The sequence below is a fragment of the Eleutherodactylus coqui genome, chromosome 2 (genome assembly GCF_035609145.1).
Source record: "Eleutherodactylus coqui strain aEleCoq1 chromosome 2, aEleCoq1.hap1, whole genome shotgun sequence".
NCBI lineage: Eukaryota > Metazoa > Chordata > Amphibia > Anura > Eleutherodactylidae > Eleutherodactylus > Eleutherodactylus coqui.
In genome coordinates, this window is record NC_089838.1 from 784,073 (window position 1) to 804,278 (window position 20,206).

At 49.7% G+C, this 20,206-nt stretch overlaps 1 protein-coding gene across 7 annotated transcripts in view; it reads left to right on the forward strand.

The window, feature by feature from the left end:
* The window catches only part of ITPR2 (inositol 1,4,5-trisphosphate receptor type 2), a 253,107-nt gene that overhangs the window by 133,087 nt on the left and 99,814 nt on the right, over nt 1–20,206 (forward strand). For 5 of the 7 annotated variants that reach the window (XM_066590133.1, XM_066590137.1, XM_066590136.1 and 2 more), the window contains exons 29-37: nt 4,384–4,476; nt 6,179–6,281; nt 7,441–7,628; nt 7,720–7,900; nt 13,762–14,021; nt 16,838–17,038; nt 19,364–19,474; nt 19,559–19,654; nt 19,729–19,848. In XM_066590133.1, the coding sequence (XP_066446230.1) occupies nt 4,384–4,476; nt 6,179–6,281; nt 7,441–7,628; nt 7,720–7,900; nt 13,762–14,021; nt 16,838–17,038; nt 19,364–19,474; nt 19,559–19,654; nt 19,729–19,848 (1,353 nt within the window). The remainder of the gene's footprint in view (nt 1–4,383; nt 4,477–6,178; nt 6,282–7,440; nt 7,629–7,719; nt 7,901–13,761; nt 14,022–16,837; nt 17,039–19,363; nt 19,475–19,558; nt 19,655–19,728; nt 19,849–20,206) is intronic. The other 2 variants (XM_066590138.1, XM_066590139.1) reach the window with 1 other exon arrangement.

A 20,206-nucleotide genomic window follows, 5' to 3' on the forward strand; every position in this document is an offset into this window, starting at 1 on the left:
CCTGATGGATTGAGGTCCCAAGCAACAGACCCCAGTCCATCAATTACTGATAACCTATCCTGATGGATGGAGGTCCCGAGCAGCAGACCCCAGCCCATCAATTACTGATGACCTGTCCTAATGGACGGAGGTCCCAAGCAGCAGAGCCCTGTCTATCAATTACTGATGGTCTGTCCTAATGGAGGTCCCAAGCAGCAGACCCCTGCCTATCAATTACTGATGGTATATCCTGATAAGCGGAGGTCCCAAGCAGCAGACCCCTGTCCATCAATCACTGATGGCCTGTCCTGATGGACGGAGGGCTGATTACTCCTAATAGGGAATGCAGAGTTAATAAAGGTGCCCCTCCATTCATGACTCTTAGCCAGAGCGGAAAGTGACAGCAAAGATCAACTCTATTTCCGGAGGTCCGAGTATAACCATACATTTCGTAGACTGTAGATTTCAGTGGGAAATGTGTATTACTTCAGTTCACCTGTGGAGGTGCTGTAGGAAAAGTAGAAACTTGGTGCCATGTGTTTTCACGGATTATAGTTTATCTCTGGGTCCCAGTAGTGAAAAGTCATGTGATTTTTGGAGTATATGGATGTGATAGGTGGGGAACCCCTCTGTGCCTTCCCCTCTGAGCCATTGTGGAGAGCTGCCTTGTCTTACATGGACAGCCATTTGTTTCAATGGCCTCAAGAAATATCACAAGTCCCCTGTACTGGCAACTGCTTGAAGGTCTTAAGTTGAATATTAGGGATTATTGTGGATGTGGAGCTCATACTATTAAAGGGGAACTCTTTCTATTAAAGGGATGTCTTTTTTTATATAACTCCTTTTTAACACTCCCTTAATAAGGCAGTCAATAAAGGGTGCCCCCAATTGAGAATTCTTATCTACTAGCCAGGCGAGTGTGTCCTTCTTCCTGCAGGCACCAATGCATCCATACATTATAGAGATGGACTACTGATTTCAATGGGAAGCATGTAATACTTTATTTGTCCAGTGGAGGTGCTGTAAGATAATTGAAAACTTGCTACCACTTGTTCCCACTGATTGTGGTTGATCTAGCGGTCCCAGAAGTAGGAAATCATGCGATTTATCAAGTGTTTGGATGCTAAAAATGGGAGTCCACTGCCCTGCTCCCCTTTAAGTGGAGGCTTACGTGGATGGCCATTATTTTCAGTGGCCACGTGTGATGCCACATCTCTGCTGCAGCGGCTCTCATCCACTGGTGGTGGGGGGGCAACGAGGAAACAGATATTTTGGACAGTAGTAATATTTTCTTTCCCTTTAAATGCCCCCGTCATGTGATCTGTGTTAGAGTCGGGGGTCCCACTTCCATCTTTGCCGCACTTTTTCTCCGTCAGTAACGACAACTGATTACAGGGGCGCTGATGTTTAGAAAGTTTAAAAAAAGTTCCTCTTTGAGTAGCAGTAGCCGCTTCATTTCGCCCTCTTGAATACGTATTCGCGGAGCCGCAATTAGAAAGCCAAGTGCTTGTGTCTGATTGTACTACAAAGCCACCTTAATGTCACTGCATAGAAGATTCATCAGGTTCCCTTGTGATTGGCGCCGGTTAACGAGGGCGGCTGATTGCCGGGGGAGATGGGGGACACACAAATGTGCTGCGAGTTTGGCTTAGTATGCTCCAACAAGGGGTTAAGCAGCGCAATTTTTTTCCCCTCTCTCTAAATCACCGAGAGACAATCCGGAAAGATGACATTAAGTGCCGCGTTTTATCTATATTGAATAATGTTTCCCAGAAAAATGAAGCGCTTGTTTTAGTAAATTGTAAATTCAGAGAATTTTTTTTTCACGGCAGCCGACGCTTTACAGCGCCGCTCATGATGAAGCACTTCGGGTGCGATCGGCAAAAGCCATTAATTGCAATGATTCTTCCAGCCGTCATGTGATCAACGGAAAGACGTAACGCTTCCTGAAGAGGCTGCAAATGGAAATCTCAGGCTGCTCATCAATTCACTGCTTACAATCCTGAGTTACATGCTGTATTATACTCCAGAGCTGCACTCACTATTCTGCTGGTGGAGTCACTGTGTACATACATTACTTATCCTGTACTGATCCTGAGTTACATCCTGTATTATACCCCAGAGCTGCACTCACTATTCTGCTGGTGGAGTCACTGTGTACATACATTACTTATCCTGTACTGCTCCTGAGTTACATCCTGTATTATACCCCAGAGCTGCACTCACTATTCTGCTGGTGGAGTCACTGCGTACATACATTACTTATCCTGTACTGACCCTGAGTTACATCCTGTATTATACTCCAGAGCTGCACTCACTATTCTGCTGGTGGAGTCACAGTGTACATACATTACTTATCCTGTACTGACCCTGAGTTACATCCTGTATTATACCCCAGAGCTGCACCCACTATTCTGCTGGTGGAGTCACTGTGTACATACATTACTTATCCTGTACTGACCCTGAGTTACATCCTGTATTATACTCCAGAGCTGCACTCACTATTCTGCTGGTGGAGTCACAGTGTACATACATTACTTATCCTGTACTGCTCCTGAGTTACATGCTGTATTATACTCCAGAGCTGCACTCACTATTCTGCTGCTGGAGTCACTGTGTACATACATTACTTATCCTGTACTGCTCCTGAGTTACATCCTGTATTATACTCCAGAGCTGCACTCACTATTCTGCTGGTGGAGTCACTGTGTACATACATTACTTATCCTGTACTGATCCTGAGTTACATCCTGTATTATACCCCAGAGCTGCACTCACTATTCTGCTGGTGGAGTCACTGTGTATATACATTACTTATCCTGTACTGATGCTGAGTTACATCCTGTATTATACTCCAGAGCTGCACTCACTATTCTGCTGGTGGAGTCACGGTGTACATACATTACTTATCCTGTACTGCTCCTGAGTTACATGCTGTATTATACTCCAGAGCTGCACTCACTATTCTGCTGCTGGAGTCACTGTGTACATACATTACTTATCCTGTACTGACCCTGAGTTACATCCTGTATTATACCCCAGAGCTGCACTCACTATTCTGCTGGTGGAGTCACTGTGTACATACATTACTTATCCTGTACTGATCCTGAGTTACAGCCTGTATTATACTCCAGAGCTGCACTCACTATTCTGCTGGTGGAGTCACTGTGTACATACATTACTTATCCTGTACTGATCCTGAGTTACAGCCTGTATTATACCCCAGAGCTGCACTCACTATTCTGCTGGTGGAGTCACTGTGTACATACATTACTTATCCTGTACTGACCCTGAGTTACATCCAGTATTATACCCCAGAGCTGCACTCACTATTCTGCTGGTGGAGTCACTGTGTACATACATTACTTATCCTGTACTGATCCTGAGTTACATCCTGTATTATACTCCAGAGCTGCACTCACTATTCTGCTGGTGGAGTCACTGTGTACATACATTACTTATCCTGTACTGATCCTGAGTTACAGCCTGTATTATACCCCAGAGCTGCACTCACTATTCTGCTGGTGGAGTCACTGTATACATACATTACTTATCCTGTACTGACCCTGAGTTACATCCAGTATTATACCCCAGAGCTGCACTCACTATTCTGCTGGTGGAGTCACTGTGTACATACATTACTCATCCTGTATTATCCCCCAGAGCTGCGCTCACTGTTCTGCTGGTGGAGTCACTCTGTACATACATTACTCATCCTGTATTATCCCCCAGAGCTGCGCTCACTGTTCTGCTGTACATACATGACTCAGGCTGGATTCCCAGGGTATGTGTTTATACGTGTTTGTTGACATCCCTGTGTTTTCCCGCTCTTGCTCTGGTTTCGGTGTTCTGGTATTTCGGCGCTGTCCGTGGACATTCTTTGCGCGTGGAATCATTAAATCCCCCGATTCGTCACGCGATCATCCGTGCTTCGTGCGCTCAGATAGCCGCTGTGACTCCGGCCGCCCTTGTGCGCCCCTCCCCCTCTCGTGGAATCTTATACACCATACACTCCTCTGCAGATAGCTCCTCCCAGAATGAGTGGTCTGAGCTCCGCCCCCAGGCATGATGGGAGGGGATGTATTTAGTAGAGTTTTTCCTGCGTTTTCTCCTTGCGGCGCCGCTGTCCGCGGACGGCCCCCTCAGTGATGTTAATATCCTCCGCGGCCGGAGTTGCCCTTTAATTCTCCCGTTTTGCGTCCTGGGGGGGCGGCTGGCGTCTCTCCCTGCGCAGTGGGAGACAGAATATTCCGTCATGTTTACAATGTCTGACTCCTACACCTAAACTCGTGTGCTGTATCCATGGTAACCGTGTGTCCTACATGCCGCTCGCCGCGGAGTCAGCCCACACAGGTCAGGCGCGACGCACGCCCCGCAACTGATTTCATTTATTATGCTTTAAAGGCCAGACCTTGGGAAGCGGCAGACGAAGCCGAGTCGTTCCTCCAGACTCCGCAGCCGGCAGCTTTGAGGAAAAAGACGTCTGGTGGCTACAATGTAAGACAAAGCGGCGGCGCCATATCTCATGGCTGATTGTCTGGGATCGTGCCTCTAAATAAAGCTTTACATATCTCTAGTCTCGCAGCAGGTAACGTGCTAAAAATGGCTGATAACAGAGAGCGGTAGACGGTATTCCACTGTGCGGCAAATGGCGAACTAGCGGGTGTAGCGTCCGGTTAGAACGTTCTCCAGTCAGCGTAGAATGGAATGGGGGCGGAGCCGCAGCAGAGCTCAATTCGCACCAAATTCCACCGCAAAATACACGCTGAAATCCACGGCTTTTTGCCCCGGATCCGTTAGCGCGGCGGTATGACGCGCCATTTCTTTATACGCAAATTCGCAGAAACATGATTTTCGATGTCAGAATTCTGAACCCAGATTTTGCCCATTAAGGAAACTTTTGTTACGGCACGGAATCACGCCGCCGGACGCAGCCAAAACCGCGCATGTCCACGCGAATCCCCACGTCTAACTGCAGAGACTCATGCGGAATTGCCCGCAGATTTTACGCCATTTTAAATTGTGCATCACAATCCACAGGTAACGTGCGGATGTTGGTGCGACATCTACCGCGGCTCGCGGGCAAATTGTGCGCACAGATCCACGTAAGAGAACACGGCAAGATCCACCGCGGATCCGCAGCGAATACACGGTCTTCACACAGCAGAATTCGCCACTCCCTGCTGCAGTTTTTGGCGCGATCCGCGCCGTCAAAGAGCAAAATCTGAATGTGGAACATCTATGGAAAGTAGCATTTCCGTGTCACGGAGCGGTGCGCAGATTCTGCTCGTTGACGGGGCGCATTCCACGTGCGAATCCACGGCAAATAACGTGGAATTCACTGCGGAAAATTCCTTGGCGTCCTCTGCTCTGTGAATATTCCCATAAGCCGTGAACATACCTTCCAGGGGGCGGTTCCACCCAGTGAAAAACTCCGCCCACCCGCGGCAGCCGATCAGAGTCATGGCGGCATTATCAGTGCTAGTATTGGGCAGGGTCTCGGTCGCCGGCGCTCTTCGCACGGCCAGGTAGTCTTCATAGATTAGACGCGGAATCCGCAGTGAGATTTGCGCAATAGAATGTATTGACCCTAAAGGATCTTTACCACGGGGCGGATATTCCGCAGTAGTGCTCCAGAAAGTGCGGTCCGGCCATTCTGCGCCGCGAACTGCGGATTTTGGTGCCGGATTGCCGGACGGATTCTGCTATTGTCAGGTCCGCATCAAAGTCCGCCATTATCCGTTGGGTTTTGCCGCTGATTATTCCGCAGGAGGGCGCATTCCGTAGATCTGTCGCAGAATGTTCGCTCCTCTGCGACACGCGGCCAGTTTTTTTCACGCACTTATAAAATATGGATTTGCTCCATTGGACTGGCTGAGAATCTGCGACCGTTACAGCGGCTGATCGGCGCCAAACATCCGTGTAAATCCACAAATCACCGCCTGAAGATCGCCCAGAGCAGTCACACCTAATTAAAGATATACCGCTGTTGTTTTTTTCTGTAAACAGCGCCAAACCTGTTCACTGGTGGCGTGTGGTAATGCAGCTCAACCTCATTCAGTTTACTGGAACCGAGCTGCAATACGAGACACCGCCTATAATCAGGTGTGGCACTGTTTCTCAAGATGGGTTTATTGGTGCCAGTTTTTAGGGAATTACCCCAAATGTGTTAATTTCTCATTTTTTTAATGTTGTGCAGGGAATGACACTGCGGAGAATTCTCCTGACGCGCTACTTTAAGGGGGAGTCCGGAACCTCTGTGAACGGACCTGTGGGATTCAGTAAAGCCGGACCCTCTGGAGGTATAGTGTGATGTCAGCGGTAGCGGGGCCTTCCTTCACAAGTGCATTTTCCTCATACAGAGCCTACCTGCAGTCACCACTAGAGGGAGCTCACTGCATACAGAATTGTTATAGAGTTCAATGTGTGATCAGTATACAGTAAGCTCAGAAGCTCCCCCTGGTGGTAGCTGTAGGGAGACCATGGTTATGGCTACACGGTGACGTTCTCCACACTTGTGCCTGTCACCGTCATGTTTAACCCTTCCCTGCCGCGTTCACATCCCATGCGCAGTTGCTGTACAAATAAAGATCTGACTTCAGCTCACACTACCTCCTCCCCACTCCCCGCACCACTGGGTTCACACTAACTTCCCTCCCCCCGCGCTGGGCTCACACAGGCTCTAGTACCCTGTTGTACCGCCTCTAGCTTGGATACAAGATGTTATACGGTGGGCATGGAGGCTCTAGTACCCTGCTGTACCGCCTCTAGCTTGGATACAAGATGTTATACGGTGGGCATGGAGGCTCTAGTACCCTGTTGTACCGCCTCTAGCTTGGATACAAGATGTTATACGGTGGGCATGGAGGCTCTAGTACCCTGCTGTACCGCCTCTAGCTTGGATACACAATGTGATACAGGGACATGGAGGCTCTAGTACCCTGTTGTACCACCTCTAGCTTGGATACACAATGTGATACAGGGGCAGGCATGGAGGCTCTAGTACCCTGTTGTACCGCCTCTAGCTTGGATACAAGATGTGATAGAGGTGGGCATGGAGGCTCTAGTACCCTGTTGTACCGCCTCTAGCTTGGATACAAGATGTGATACAGTCGAGCATGGGGGCTTTCCCCCTCAAAAAAAAAATCTCACATAGAAAACCGCCATTAATGAGCTGCTGTTGACTGATCTTACATCTTACTGTCAGCATCAGTTAACCTGCTTGTTGATGGTTTCCAGTTAAATGTTTTTGAAATTGCACAGTGATACAAAAAAAATCTTGTATCCCGAATAAGTGAAAACAATGTGTGGAGGAAGCGTGTGCTGCGTGTGATGCGTGTGATGCGTGTGCTGCGTGTGCTGCGTGTGATGCGTGTGCTGCGTGTGCTGCGTGTGATGCGTGTGCTGCGTGTGCTGCGTGTGCTGCGTGTGATGGGGACCGTCCCTCTTGTGACTCTGCAGGGTACAGTGCGCAGGAGAACGACCGCAAGATGGGCGCATCCATGACCGACATCCAGTGCCTTCTGGATAAGGAAGGAGCCTCGGAACTGATCATCGACGTCATCGTCAACACCAAGAACGATCGCATATTTTCGGAAGGCATCCTACTGGGGATCGCACTACTGGAAGGGGGGAACACGCAGATCCAGGTACGGGGCGGGGGGAATGATTAGCTGGTTGCACTGTTCTGTTGGGTATGTCCAACCTGACTCCTCCCCCCTCTCCGGACTCCTCCCACAGGGCTCCTTTTACTACCAGCTCAACGAGCAGAAAAAGTCTGAGAAGTTTTTCAAGGTTCTCTACGACAGGATGAAAGCCGCCCAACTGGAGATCCGCGCCACCGTCACCGTAACCACCATCGACCTGGGCACAAAGAAGAAGGACGATGACTACGATTCGATGACCTTACCAAAGCGCAGAGGTAACGGGGCGCGACCCCCTGGGGGCTCCATTCACCTCTGGGGCTGCCATATTTTCGGCATGTTTATTGCTACATTTGGTCATGCACATGTAATACATGGGTGATGATGGGGACACATGGGTGACATAAGTAATGTATGGGTGATGATGGGGGACACATGGGTGATAGTATGTAATACATGGGTGATGATGGGGACACATGGGTGATAGTATGTAATACATGGGTGATGATGGGGACACATGGGTGACAGTATGTAATACATGGGTGATTATGGGGACACATGGGTTACAGTATGTAATACATGGGTGATGATGGGGACACATGGGTGACAGTGTGTAATACATGGGTGATGATGGGGACACATGGGGGACATAAGTAATGTATGGGTGATGATGGGGGACACATGGGTTACAGTATGTAATACATGGATGATGATGGGGACACATGGTTGACATAAGTAATGTATGGGTGATGATGGGGACACATGGTTGACATAAGTAATGTATGGGTGATGATGGGGACACATGGGTGACAGTGTGTAATACATGGGTGATGATGGGGACACATGGGTGACAGTGTGTAATACATGGGTGATGATGGGGACACATGGGTGACAGTGTGTAATACATGGGTGATGATGGGGACACATGGGTGATAGAGTGTAATGTATGGGTGATGATGGGGACACATGGGTGACAGTATGTAATACATGGGTGATGATGGGGACACATGGGTGACAGTATGTAATACATGGGTGATGATGGGGACACATGGGTGACATAATGTATGGGTGATGATGGGGGACACATGGGTGATAGTGTGTAATACATGGGTGATTATGGGGACACATGGGTTACAGTATGTAATACATGGGTGGTGATGGGGACACATGGGTGACAGTATGTAATACATGGGTGATTATGGGGACACATGGGTTACAGTATGTAATACATGGGTGATGATGGGGACACATGGGTTACAGTATGTAATACATGGGTGATGATGGGGACACATGGGTGACAGTGTGTAATACATGGGTGATGATGGGGACACATGGGGGACATAAGTAATGTATGGGTGATGATGGGGACACATGGGTGACAGTGTGTAATACATGGGTGATGATGGGGACACATGGGTGACAGTGTGTAATACATGGGTGATGATGGGGACACATGGGTGACAGTGTGTAATACATGGGTGATGATGGGGACACATGGGTGATAGAGTGTAATGTATGGGTGATGATGGGGACACATGGGTGATAGAGTGTAATGTATGGGTGATGATGGGGACACATGGGTGACAGTATGTAATACATGGGTGATGATGGGGACACATGGGTGATAGAGTGTAATGTATGGGTGATGATGGGGACACATGGGTGATAGAGTGTAATGTATGGGTGATGATGGGGACACATGGGGGACATAAGTAATGTATGGGTGATGATGGGGACACATGGGTGACAGTGTGTAATACATGGGTGATGATGGGGACACATGGGTGACATAAGTAATGTATGGGTGATGATGGGGACACATGGGTGACAGTATGTAATACATGGGTGATGATGGGGACACATGGGGGACATAAGTAATGTATGGGTGATGATGGGGACACATGGGTGATAGTATGTAATACATGGGTGATGATGGGGACACATGGGGGACAGTATGTAATACATGGATGATGATGGGGACACATGGGTGACAGTATGTAATACATGGATGATGATGGGGACACATGGGTGACAGTATGTAATACATGGGTGATGATGGGGACACATGGGGGACATAAGTAATGTATGGGTGATGATGGGGACACATGGGTGATAGTATGTAATACATGGGTGATGATGGGGACACATGGGGGACAGTATGTAATACATGGATGATGATGGGGACACATGGGTGACAGTGTGTAATACATGGGTGATGATGGGGACACATGGGTGACAGTATGTAATACATGGGTGATGATGGGGACACATGGGTGACATAAGTAATGTATGGGTGATGATGGGGACACATGGGTGATAGTATGTAATACATGGGTGATGATGGGGACACATGGGTGACAGTATGTAATACATGGATGATGATGGGGACACATGGGGGACAGTATGTAATACATGGATGATGATGGGGACGCATGGTTGACATAAGTAATGTATGGGTGATGATGGGGACACATGGGTGACATAAGTAATGTATGGGTGATGATGGGGACACATGGGTGACAGTGTGTAATACATGGATGATGATGGGGACGCATGGGTGACATAAGTAATGTATGGGTAATGATGGGGATACATGGGTGACAGTGTGTAATACATGGGTGATGATGGGGACACATGGGTGACAGTGTGTAATACATGGGTGATGATGGGGACACATGGGTGATAGAGTGTAATGTATGGGTGATGATGGGGACACATGGGTGATATAAGTAATGTATGGGTGATGATGGGGACACATGGGTGACAGTATGTAATACATGGGTGATGATGGGGACACATGGGTGACAGTGTGTAATACTTGGGTGATGGGGACACATGAGTGACATAAGTAATGTATGGGTGATGATGGGGACACATGGGTGACAGTGTGTAATGTATGGGTGATGATGGGGACACATGGGTGACAGTGTGTAATACATGGGTGATGGGGACACATGGGTGACAGTGTGTAATACATGGGTGATGATGGGGACACATGGGTGACAGTGTGTAATACATGGGTGATGATGGGGACACATGGGTGATAGAGTGTAATGTATGGGTGATGATGGGGACACATGGGTGACATAAGTAATGTATGGGTGATGATGGGGACATATGGGTGACAGTGTGTAATACATGGATAATTTTGGGGACACATGGGGGACATAAGTAATGTATGGGTGATGATGGGGACATATGGGTGACAGTGTGTAATACATGGATGATGATGGGGACGCATGGTTGACATAAGTAATGTATGGGTGATGATGGGGACACATGGCTGACAGTATGTAATACATGGATGATGATGGGGACACATGGGTGACAGTATGTAATACATGGGTGATGATGGGGACACATGGCTGACAGTATGTAATACATGGATGATGATGGGGACACATGGGTGATAGTGTGTAATGTATGGGTGATGATGGGGACACATGGGAGACATAAGTAATGTATGGGTGATGATGGGGACACATGGGTGATAGTATGTAATACATGGGTGATGATGGGGACACATGGGTGACAGTATGTAATACATGGATGATGATGGGGACACATGGGGGACAGTATGTAATACATGGATGATGATGGGGACGCATGGTTGACATAAGTAATGTATGGGTGATGATGGGGACACATGGGTGACATAAGTAATGTATGGGTGATGATGGGGACACATGGGTGACAGTGTGTAATACATGGATGATGATGGGGACGCATGGGTGACATAAGTAATGTATGGGTAATGATGGGGATACATGGGTGACAGTGTGTAATACATGGGTGATGATGGGGACACATGGGTGACAGTGTGTAATACATGGGTGATGATGGGGACACATGGGTGATAGAGTGTAATGTATGGGTGATGATGGGGACACATGGGTGATATAAGTAATGTATGGGTGATGATGGGGACACATGGGTGACAGTATGTAATACATGGGTGATGATGGGGACACATGGGTGACAGTGTGTAATACTTGGGTGATGGGGACACATGAGTGACATAAGTAATGTATGGGTGATGATGGGGACACATGGGTGACAGTGTGTAATGTATGGGTGATGATGGGGACACATGGGTGACAGTGTGTAATACATGGGTGATGGGGACACATGGGTGACAGTGTGTAATACATGGGTGATGATGGGGACACATGGGTGACAGTGTGTAATACATGGGTGATGATGGGGACACATGGGTGATAGAGTGTAATGTATGGGTGATGATGGGGACACATGGGTGACATAAGTAATGTATGGGTGATGATGGGGACATATGGGTGACAGTGTGTAATACATGGATAATTTTGGGGACACATGGGGGACATAAGTAATGTATGGGTGATGATGGGGACATATGGGTGACAGTGTGTAATACATGGATGATGATGGGGACGCATGGTTGACATAAGTAATGTATGGGTGATGATGGGGACACATGGCTGACAGTATGTAATACATGGATGATGATGGGGACACATGGGTGACAGTATGTAATACATGGGTGATGATGGGGACACATGGCTGACAGTATGTAATACATGGATGATGATGGGGACACATGGGTGATAGTGTGTAATGTATGGGTGATGATGGGGACACATGGGAGACATAAGTAATGTATGGGTGATGATGGGGACACATGGGTGCCAGTGTGCAGTGCGTTGATGCCAGCGCGCAGTGCGGGGATGCCGGTGTGCAGTGCTGGGATGCCAGTGTGCAGTGCAGGGATGCCAGTGTGCAGTGCATTGATGCCAGTGTGCAGTGCGGGGATGACAGTGTGCAGTGCATTGATGCCAGTGTGCAGTGCAGGGATGCCAGTGTGCAGTGCATTGATGCCAGTGTGCAGTGCAGGGATGCCAGTGTGCAGTGCAGGGCTGACCGTGTACAGTGCAGGGATGCCAGTATGTAATGCATTGATGCCAGTGTGCAGTGCAGGGCTGACCGTGTACAGTGCAGGGATGCCAGTATGTAATGCATTGATGCCAGTGTGCAGTGCAGGGCTGACAGTGTGCAGTGCAGGGCTGACAGTGTGTAATGCATTGATGCCAGTGTGCAGTGCGGGGATGCCAGTGTGCAGTGCGGGGATGCCAGTGTGCAGTGCATTGATGACAGTGTGCAGTGCATTGATGACAGTGTGCAGTGCAGGGATGCCAGTGTGCAGTGCAGGGCTGACAGTGTGTAATGCATTGATGCCAGTGTGCAGTGCGGGGATGCCAGTGTGCAGTGCGGGGATGCCAGTGTGCAGTGCATTGATGACAGTGTGCAGTGCACTGATGACAGTGTGCAGTGCAGGGATGCCAGTGTGCAGTGCAGGGCTGACAGTGTACAGTGCAGGGATGCCCGTATGTAATGCATTGATGCCAGTGTGCAGTGCAGGGATGCCAGTGTGCAGTGCGTTGATGACAGAGCTCCCCCAGAGCCAGAGTGCCCTTCATTGACTCCGTGCGCCCCTGTACTCACCCCCCAACCCGCTGACCCTCCATGCGTTGGAATCATTACTAGAGAAGGCTTTTGCGCACACCTGAATACACGGTAGCATAAACCTGTGTGGCCGGAGATGATGAGGGTGGTAGTTTGTAGACGGCTTCCTTTCTGCGTTGGTTGAACTAATTACCCAGCAATCATTAGCTCGCATTGCAATTAGCAGGAAATAATTGGGCTCAGAGACGGCAAATTCTGCTTTTGAGGAAATTAGGTTATTTTCCTTTTTTAATGAGATGATTATTATTGAAGAATTGTGGAGAGAAACCAGGTGAGTGGCGGGATGGGATGTCATTGCGGGGTGCCCATGGGCGACCGAAGCAGCGGGTATTGATGGTGGCATGTGAGGGGTTAAACCGCCAGGATCTGCGGCTTCTCTGTTCCTGGCTGTTAGAGCAGGAGCCCCGCTGTCAGGACTGAATAGATGTAGGTATGAAGCCCGTTAGTGAGGTCAGTAACAAGGCGTATTGTGGCCACTAAGGGCTCCTCCAATCACATCCAAAGCTGCATTTGGAAACAGACAACGGTTTATCTAGACTTCCATGTGACCAAACCCCAGAGATCTAACGGAGGTTCCCACAATGCACTGCTCTCGTCATTAGGAATGGAGGTTAAATGGGACCATTGTGTTTTCTTGCAGTTCGGGATTCTCCGATGCATCTTAAGGAAGGGATGAAAGGTCAGCTGGCCGAGGCGACCACAGCCACGTCCAAGGCGTACTGCGTCTACCGGAAGGAGATCGACCCGGACCTGGACCTCATGGCTTCTGGGGCGGAGAACGGCGGGGGGGAGGAGAAGAGCGCCGAGGAGGCGGTGGCCGTCAGCCCCGTCATAGCCATCATGCAGCCCATCCTGCGCTTCCTGCAGCTCCTCTGCGAGAACCATAACCCCGGCCTACAGGTAAGGAGGGACCACCGTAAGGGCCGCGCCACTTTAACCCCTTCACGACCACAGATTTTACATTTTTTTTATTTTTGCGTCCAAGAGCCCGAACTTTTTAACGTTTTTTTACTGATGCGGCGGTTTTTCTGCGGGACGAGTCGTGTTTACTGAAATACTGGACGGAAAAAAATGTAGTTGCTCCATTTTTGGTGGGTTTAGTTTCTGCAGCGCTCCGCAGTAACAGCGGCACATGAGCGGCGGGTGATGCGATCGCAGGGATTCCACATTTATTCGGGCGGTGGGGGGGGGTTACTTGTTGTGCGCTGAGCCTTTTATTGTCACCATTTATGAAACTTACGTCTTTTTATTGGAACGTTTTGGGAATCCGATACCAAGAAAAATCCCAGTTCTGAAATTCCGTCTTTGCATTTTTTTTAACGGCGTTTATTGAGCCGGATGAATGTTGTGATGCTTAATAGTTCCATCTTTTACGTTCGCTCCGATACCAAATTTTTACGGACCCTTTTCCTGAACCTTTTCCTGAACCTTTTCCTGAACCTTTTCCTGAACCTTTTCCTGAACCTTTTCCTGAACCTTTTCCGGAACCTTTTCCGGAACCTTTTCCGGAACCTTTTCCGGAACCTTTTCCGGAACCTTTTCCGGAACCTTTTCCGGAACCTTTTCCGGAACCTTTTCCGGAACCTTTTACCGACCCTTTTACCGACCCTTTTACCGACCCTTTTACCGACCCTTTTACCGACCCTTTTACCGACCCTTTTACCGACCCTTTTACCGAACCTTTTACCGAACCTTTTACGGACCCTTTTACCGAACCTTTTCCTGAACCTTTTCCTGAACCTTTTCCTGAACCTTTTCCTGAACCTTTTCCTGAACCTTTTACCGAACCTTTTACCGAACCTTTTACCGAACCTTTTACCGAACCTTTTACCGAACCTTTTACCGAACCTTTTACCGAACCTTTTACCGAACCTTTTCCTGAACCTTTTCCTGAACCTTTTCCTGAACCTTTTACGGACCCTTTTACCGAACCTTTTCCTGAACCTTTTCCTGAACCTTTTACGGACCCTTTTACCGAACCTTTTACCGAACCTTTTCCTGAACCTTTTACGGGCCCTTTTACCGAACCTTTTCCTGAACCTTTTCCTGAACCTTTTACGGACCCTTTTACCGAACCTTTTACCGAACCTTTTCCTGAACCTTTTACGGACCCTTTTCCTGAACCTTTTCCTGAACCTTTTCCTGAACCTTTTCCTGAACCTTTTCCTGAACCTTTTCCTGAACCTTTTACGGACCCTTTTACCGAACCTTTTCCTGAACCTTTTCCTGAACCTTTTACGGACCCTTTTACCGAACCTTTTCCTGAACCTTTTACGGAACCTTTTACGGACCCTTTTACCGAACCTTTTACCGAACCTTTTCCTGAACCTTTTCCTGAACCTTTTCCTGAACCTTTTACGGACCCTTTTACCGAACCTTTTCCTGAACCTTTTCCTGAACCTTTTCCTGAACCTTTTCCTGAACCTTTTACGGACCCTTTTACCGAACCTTTTACCGAACCTTTTCCTGAACCTTTTCCTGAACCTTTTCCTGAACCTTTTACGGACCCTTTTACCGAACCTTTTACCGAACCTTTTCCTGAACCTTTTACGGACCCTTTTACCGAACCTTTTACCGAACCTTTTCCTGAACCTTTTACGGACCCTTTTCCTGAATCTTTTCCTGAACCTTTTACGGACCCTTTTCCTGAATCTTTTCCTGAACCTTTTACCGAACCTTTTCCTGAACCTTTTACGGAACTTTTTCTCGAACCTTTTACGGAACCTTTTCCGTACACTTGTATTTAGTGCCAGGGGGGACCTGAACTGGCAATCATTTGTTCACTTGTATACTGCAGTACTTCAGTATTGCATTATATAGTGATTGTTTTTAATGTTGCCTTTAAAGCCTGGCTACAGACAAGATTTGGTAGGCATCTATGGAAGCCTTCTGTATTCTGCCACGCTTGCCCATCGATGCCCCCTCCTGCCCCGTGGCATCTAAGGGCAGGTTGGCTTTAAGAAGTACTTTTCAATAATAGTCAGTAAATCTAAAAATCTACCTTCATTCCTTTTGATCAGGACAAGCTAGGGCAGGAAAGAGTTAATAGAAAATATGGCTTGGTTCCTGGATTTGTAGTCGGGACCCGCCCCGTCACATGACACAGAGCAGGCTGCACTCTCCAGTAGAAGTCAATAGGTCTCTAATATTTCCAGGAGGTTGCTGTAAAGCCATGACGGCCGCCCATGGCCATATATTGTAGACAGGTAATACAGGAACAATGGCTGATGGGAGTGAGCTCTCCCCACCGCACAGAGCATGCTCACTGTGTCCATAAAAGTCAATGGCTCTCTAATATTTCCAGGAGGTTGCTGTAAAGGCATGATGGCCGCCCGTATGCTCACATAATAGGATTCCACTATGGATACTAGGGGAAGCAGCAGCTTTTTCCCCCTCTGCACATGACACTGAGCATGCTCACAGTACTCTCCCATAGAAGTCAGTTGGCTGTTCTTGTATTGGCAGCCCTGATGGCGGGCGGCCCCCATGATTGTGGATCACACCATTGATAGTAGATGATACGAACAGCTCAGTTTCTCCTCCTCCTCCCTCCCATAGAAGTCAATAGATCGTTTTCTTATTTGCGGTGCTTCCAATAAAGACCTGACGGCGGCCCCCATGGTCATGATTGAGGAGCGCGATGAGGGGGTTCTGAGAAGTTAGGGGCGCGCTCTGCTCATCCCGGCTAACGTTGTGTCCAAACTTCACTCTTTTAGAACTTTTTGAGGAACCAGAACAACAAAACCAACTATAACTTGGTGTGTGAAACGCTGCAGTTCCTGGACTGTATCTGCGGGAGCACAACGGGCGGCCTGGGGCTCCTGGGGCTCTACATCAATGAGAGGAACGTGGCTTTGGTGAAGCAGACCCTAGAGAGCCTGACCGAATACTGCCAGGGCCCATGCCATGAGAACCAGGTAATAAGGGGAACCTGCTGGGCTGTTACTTCATGACCACTAGGGACGCTGATGCCTTATGACCACTAGGGGCGCTGATGCCTTATGACCACTAGGGGTGCTGGTGCCTTATGACCACTAGGGGCGCTGATGCCTTATGACCACTAGGGGCGCTGGTGCCTTATGACCACTAGGGGTGCTGATGCCTTATGACCACTAGGGGTGCTGGTGCCTTATGACCACTAGGGGCGCTGATGCCTTATGACCACTAGGGGTGCTGGTGCCTTATGACCACTAGGGGCGCTGATGCCTTATGACCACTAGGGGCGCTGGTGCCTTATGACCACTAGGGGTGCTGATGCCTTATGACCACTAGGGGTGCTGGTGCCTTATGACCACTAGGGGCGCTGATGCCTTATGACCACTAGGGGCGCTGATGCCTTATGACCACTAGGGGCGCTGATGCTTTATGACCACTAGGGGCGCTTATACCTTTTGACCACTAGGGGCGCTTATGCTTTTTGACCACTAGGGGCGCTTATGCTTTTTGACCACTAGGGGCGCTGAGGCTTTATGACCACTAGGGGCGCTGATGCCTTATGACCACCAGGGGCGCTGATGCCTTATGACCACTAGGGGTGCTGGTGCCTTATGACCACTAGGGGCGCTGATCCCTTATGACCACTAGGGACGCTGATGCCTTATGACCACTAGGGGCGCTGATGCCTTATGACCACGGGGGGCGCTGATGCCTTATGACCACGGGGGGCGCTGATGCCTTATGACCACGGGGGGCGCTGATGCCTTATGACCACGGGGGGCGCTGATGCCTTATGACCACGGGGGGCGCTGATGCCTTATGACCACGGGGGGCGCTGATGCCTTATGACCACGGGGGGCGCTGATGCCTTATGACCACGGGGGGCGCTGATGCCTTATGACCACGGGGGGCGCTGATGCCTTATGACCACGGGGGGCGCTGATGCCTTATGACCACGGGGGGCGCTGATGCCTTATGACCACGGGGGGCGCTGATGCCTTATGACCACGGGAGGCGCTGATGCCTTAAGACCACTAGGGGCGCTGAGGCTTTACGACCACTAGGGGCGCTGAGGCTTTACGACCACTAGGGGCGCTGAGGCTTTACGACCACTAGGGGCGCTGCTGCCTTATGACCACCAGGGGCGCTGCTGCCTTATGACCACTAGGGGCGCTGAGGCTTTATGACCACTAGGGGCGCTGATGCCTTATGACCACTAGGGGCGCTGATGCCTTATGACCACTAGGGGCGCTGATGCCTTATGACCACTAGGGGCGCTGGTGTCTTATGACTACTAGGGGCGCTGATGCCTTATGACTACTAGGGGCGCTGATGCCTTATGACCACTAGGGGCGCTGGTGTCTTATGACTACTAGGGGCGCTGGTGTCTTATGACCACTAGGGGCGCTGGTGTCTTATGACCACTAGGGGCGCTGGTGTCTTATGACCACTAGGGGCGCTGGTGTCTTATGACCACTAGGGGCGCTGGTGTCTTATGACCACTAGGGGCGCTGGTGTCTTATGACCACTAGGGGCGCTGGTGTCTTATGACCACTAGGGGCGCTGGTGTCTTATGACCACTAGGGGCGCTGATGCTTTTTGACCACTAGGGGCGCTGATGCTTTTTGACCACTAGGGGCGCTGATGCTTTTTGACCACTAGGGGCGCTGATGCTTTTTGACCACTAGGGGCGCTGATGCTTTTTGACCACTAGGGGCGCTGATGCTTTTTGACCACTAGGGGCGCTGATGCTTTTTGACCACTAGGGGCGCTGATGCTTTTTGACCACTAGGGGCGCTGATGCTTCATGACCACTAGGGGCGCTGATACTTCATGACCACTAGGGGCGCTGAGGCTTTACGACCACTAGGGGCGCTGAGGCTTTTTGACCACTAGGGGCGCTGATGCTTTTTGACCACTAGGGGCGCTGATGCTTCATGACCACTAGGGGCGCTGATGCTTCATGACCACTAGGGGCGCTGATGCTTCATGACCACTAGGGGCGCTGATGCTTCATGACCACTAGGGGCGCTGATGCTTCATGACCACTAGGGGCGCTGATACTTCATGACCACTAGGGGCGCTGAGGCTTTACGACCACTAGGGGCGCTGAGGCTTTACGACCACTAGGGGCGCTGAGGCTTTACGACCACTAGGGGCGCTGCTGCCTTATGACCACTAGGGGCGCTGAGGCTTTATGACCACTAGGGGCGCTGATGCCTTATGACCACTAGGGGTGTTTATATCTTGTATCTCAGGGCCGTTACTGTACTAAGGGACGTGCGTATCTTTCTTTTCTCCCGCAGACGTGTATCGCGACTCACGAGTCCAACGGAATTGACATAATCATCGCCCTCATTCTGAACGACATCAACCCGCTTGGCAAATACCGCATGGACCTGGTGCTGCAGCTGAAGGTGCTGACATTAGATGCCATTCTGTTGAACGTGCTGCGGATTGCGGATCATTCTAGAAATGTGACTGCCTTCCCTCTCTTCCAGAACAACGCCTCCAAGCTGCTGCTGGCCATCATGGAGAGCCGCCATGACAGTGAGAACGCGGAGAGGATCCTGTACAACATGAGGCCTGGAGAGCTGGTAAAGAACGTCGTCTATGTACCCGCGCCTGCCCTGTGCCCACCGCTAACCGCTGTCACTACTTGTACTCCCAGGTGGATGTAATAAAGGTGGCCTATAACCAGGGCCTGGAGAGCGACCAGGACGAACACGGGCCCGATGACCAGGTGTCGCCCAGAGCCGTCGGTCATAACATCTACATCCTGGCCCACCAGGTAGGAGCCGTGTGATCATGTACTACCTGTGAGAAGGGCCCTTACTTCATGACCACTAGGGGCGCTCTTACTTCATGACTACTGGGGGTGCTCTTTCTTCATGACTACTGGGGGCGCTCTTACTTCATGACCGCTATGGTGCTCTAACTTCATGGCCACTAGAAGTGCTCTTACTTCACGGCCACTTTAGGGCGCTGCTACTTCACGAACACTAGGGGTGCTCTTACTTCATGACCACTAGGGGTGCTCTTACTTCATGAACGCTAGGAGTGCTCTTACTTAATGACTACTAGGGGTGCTCTTACTTCACAACCACTAAGGGTGCTTTTACTTCATGACCACTAGGGGCGCTCTTACT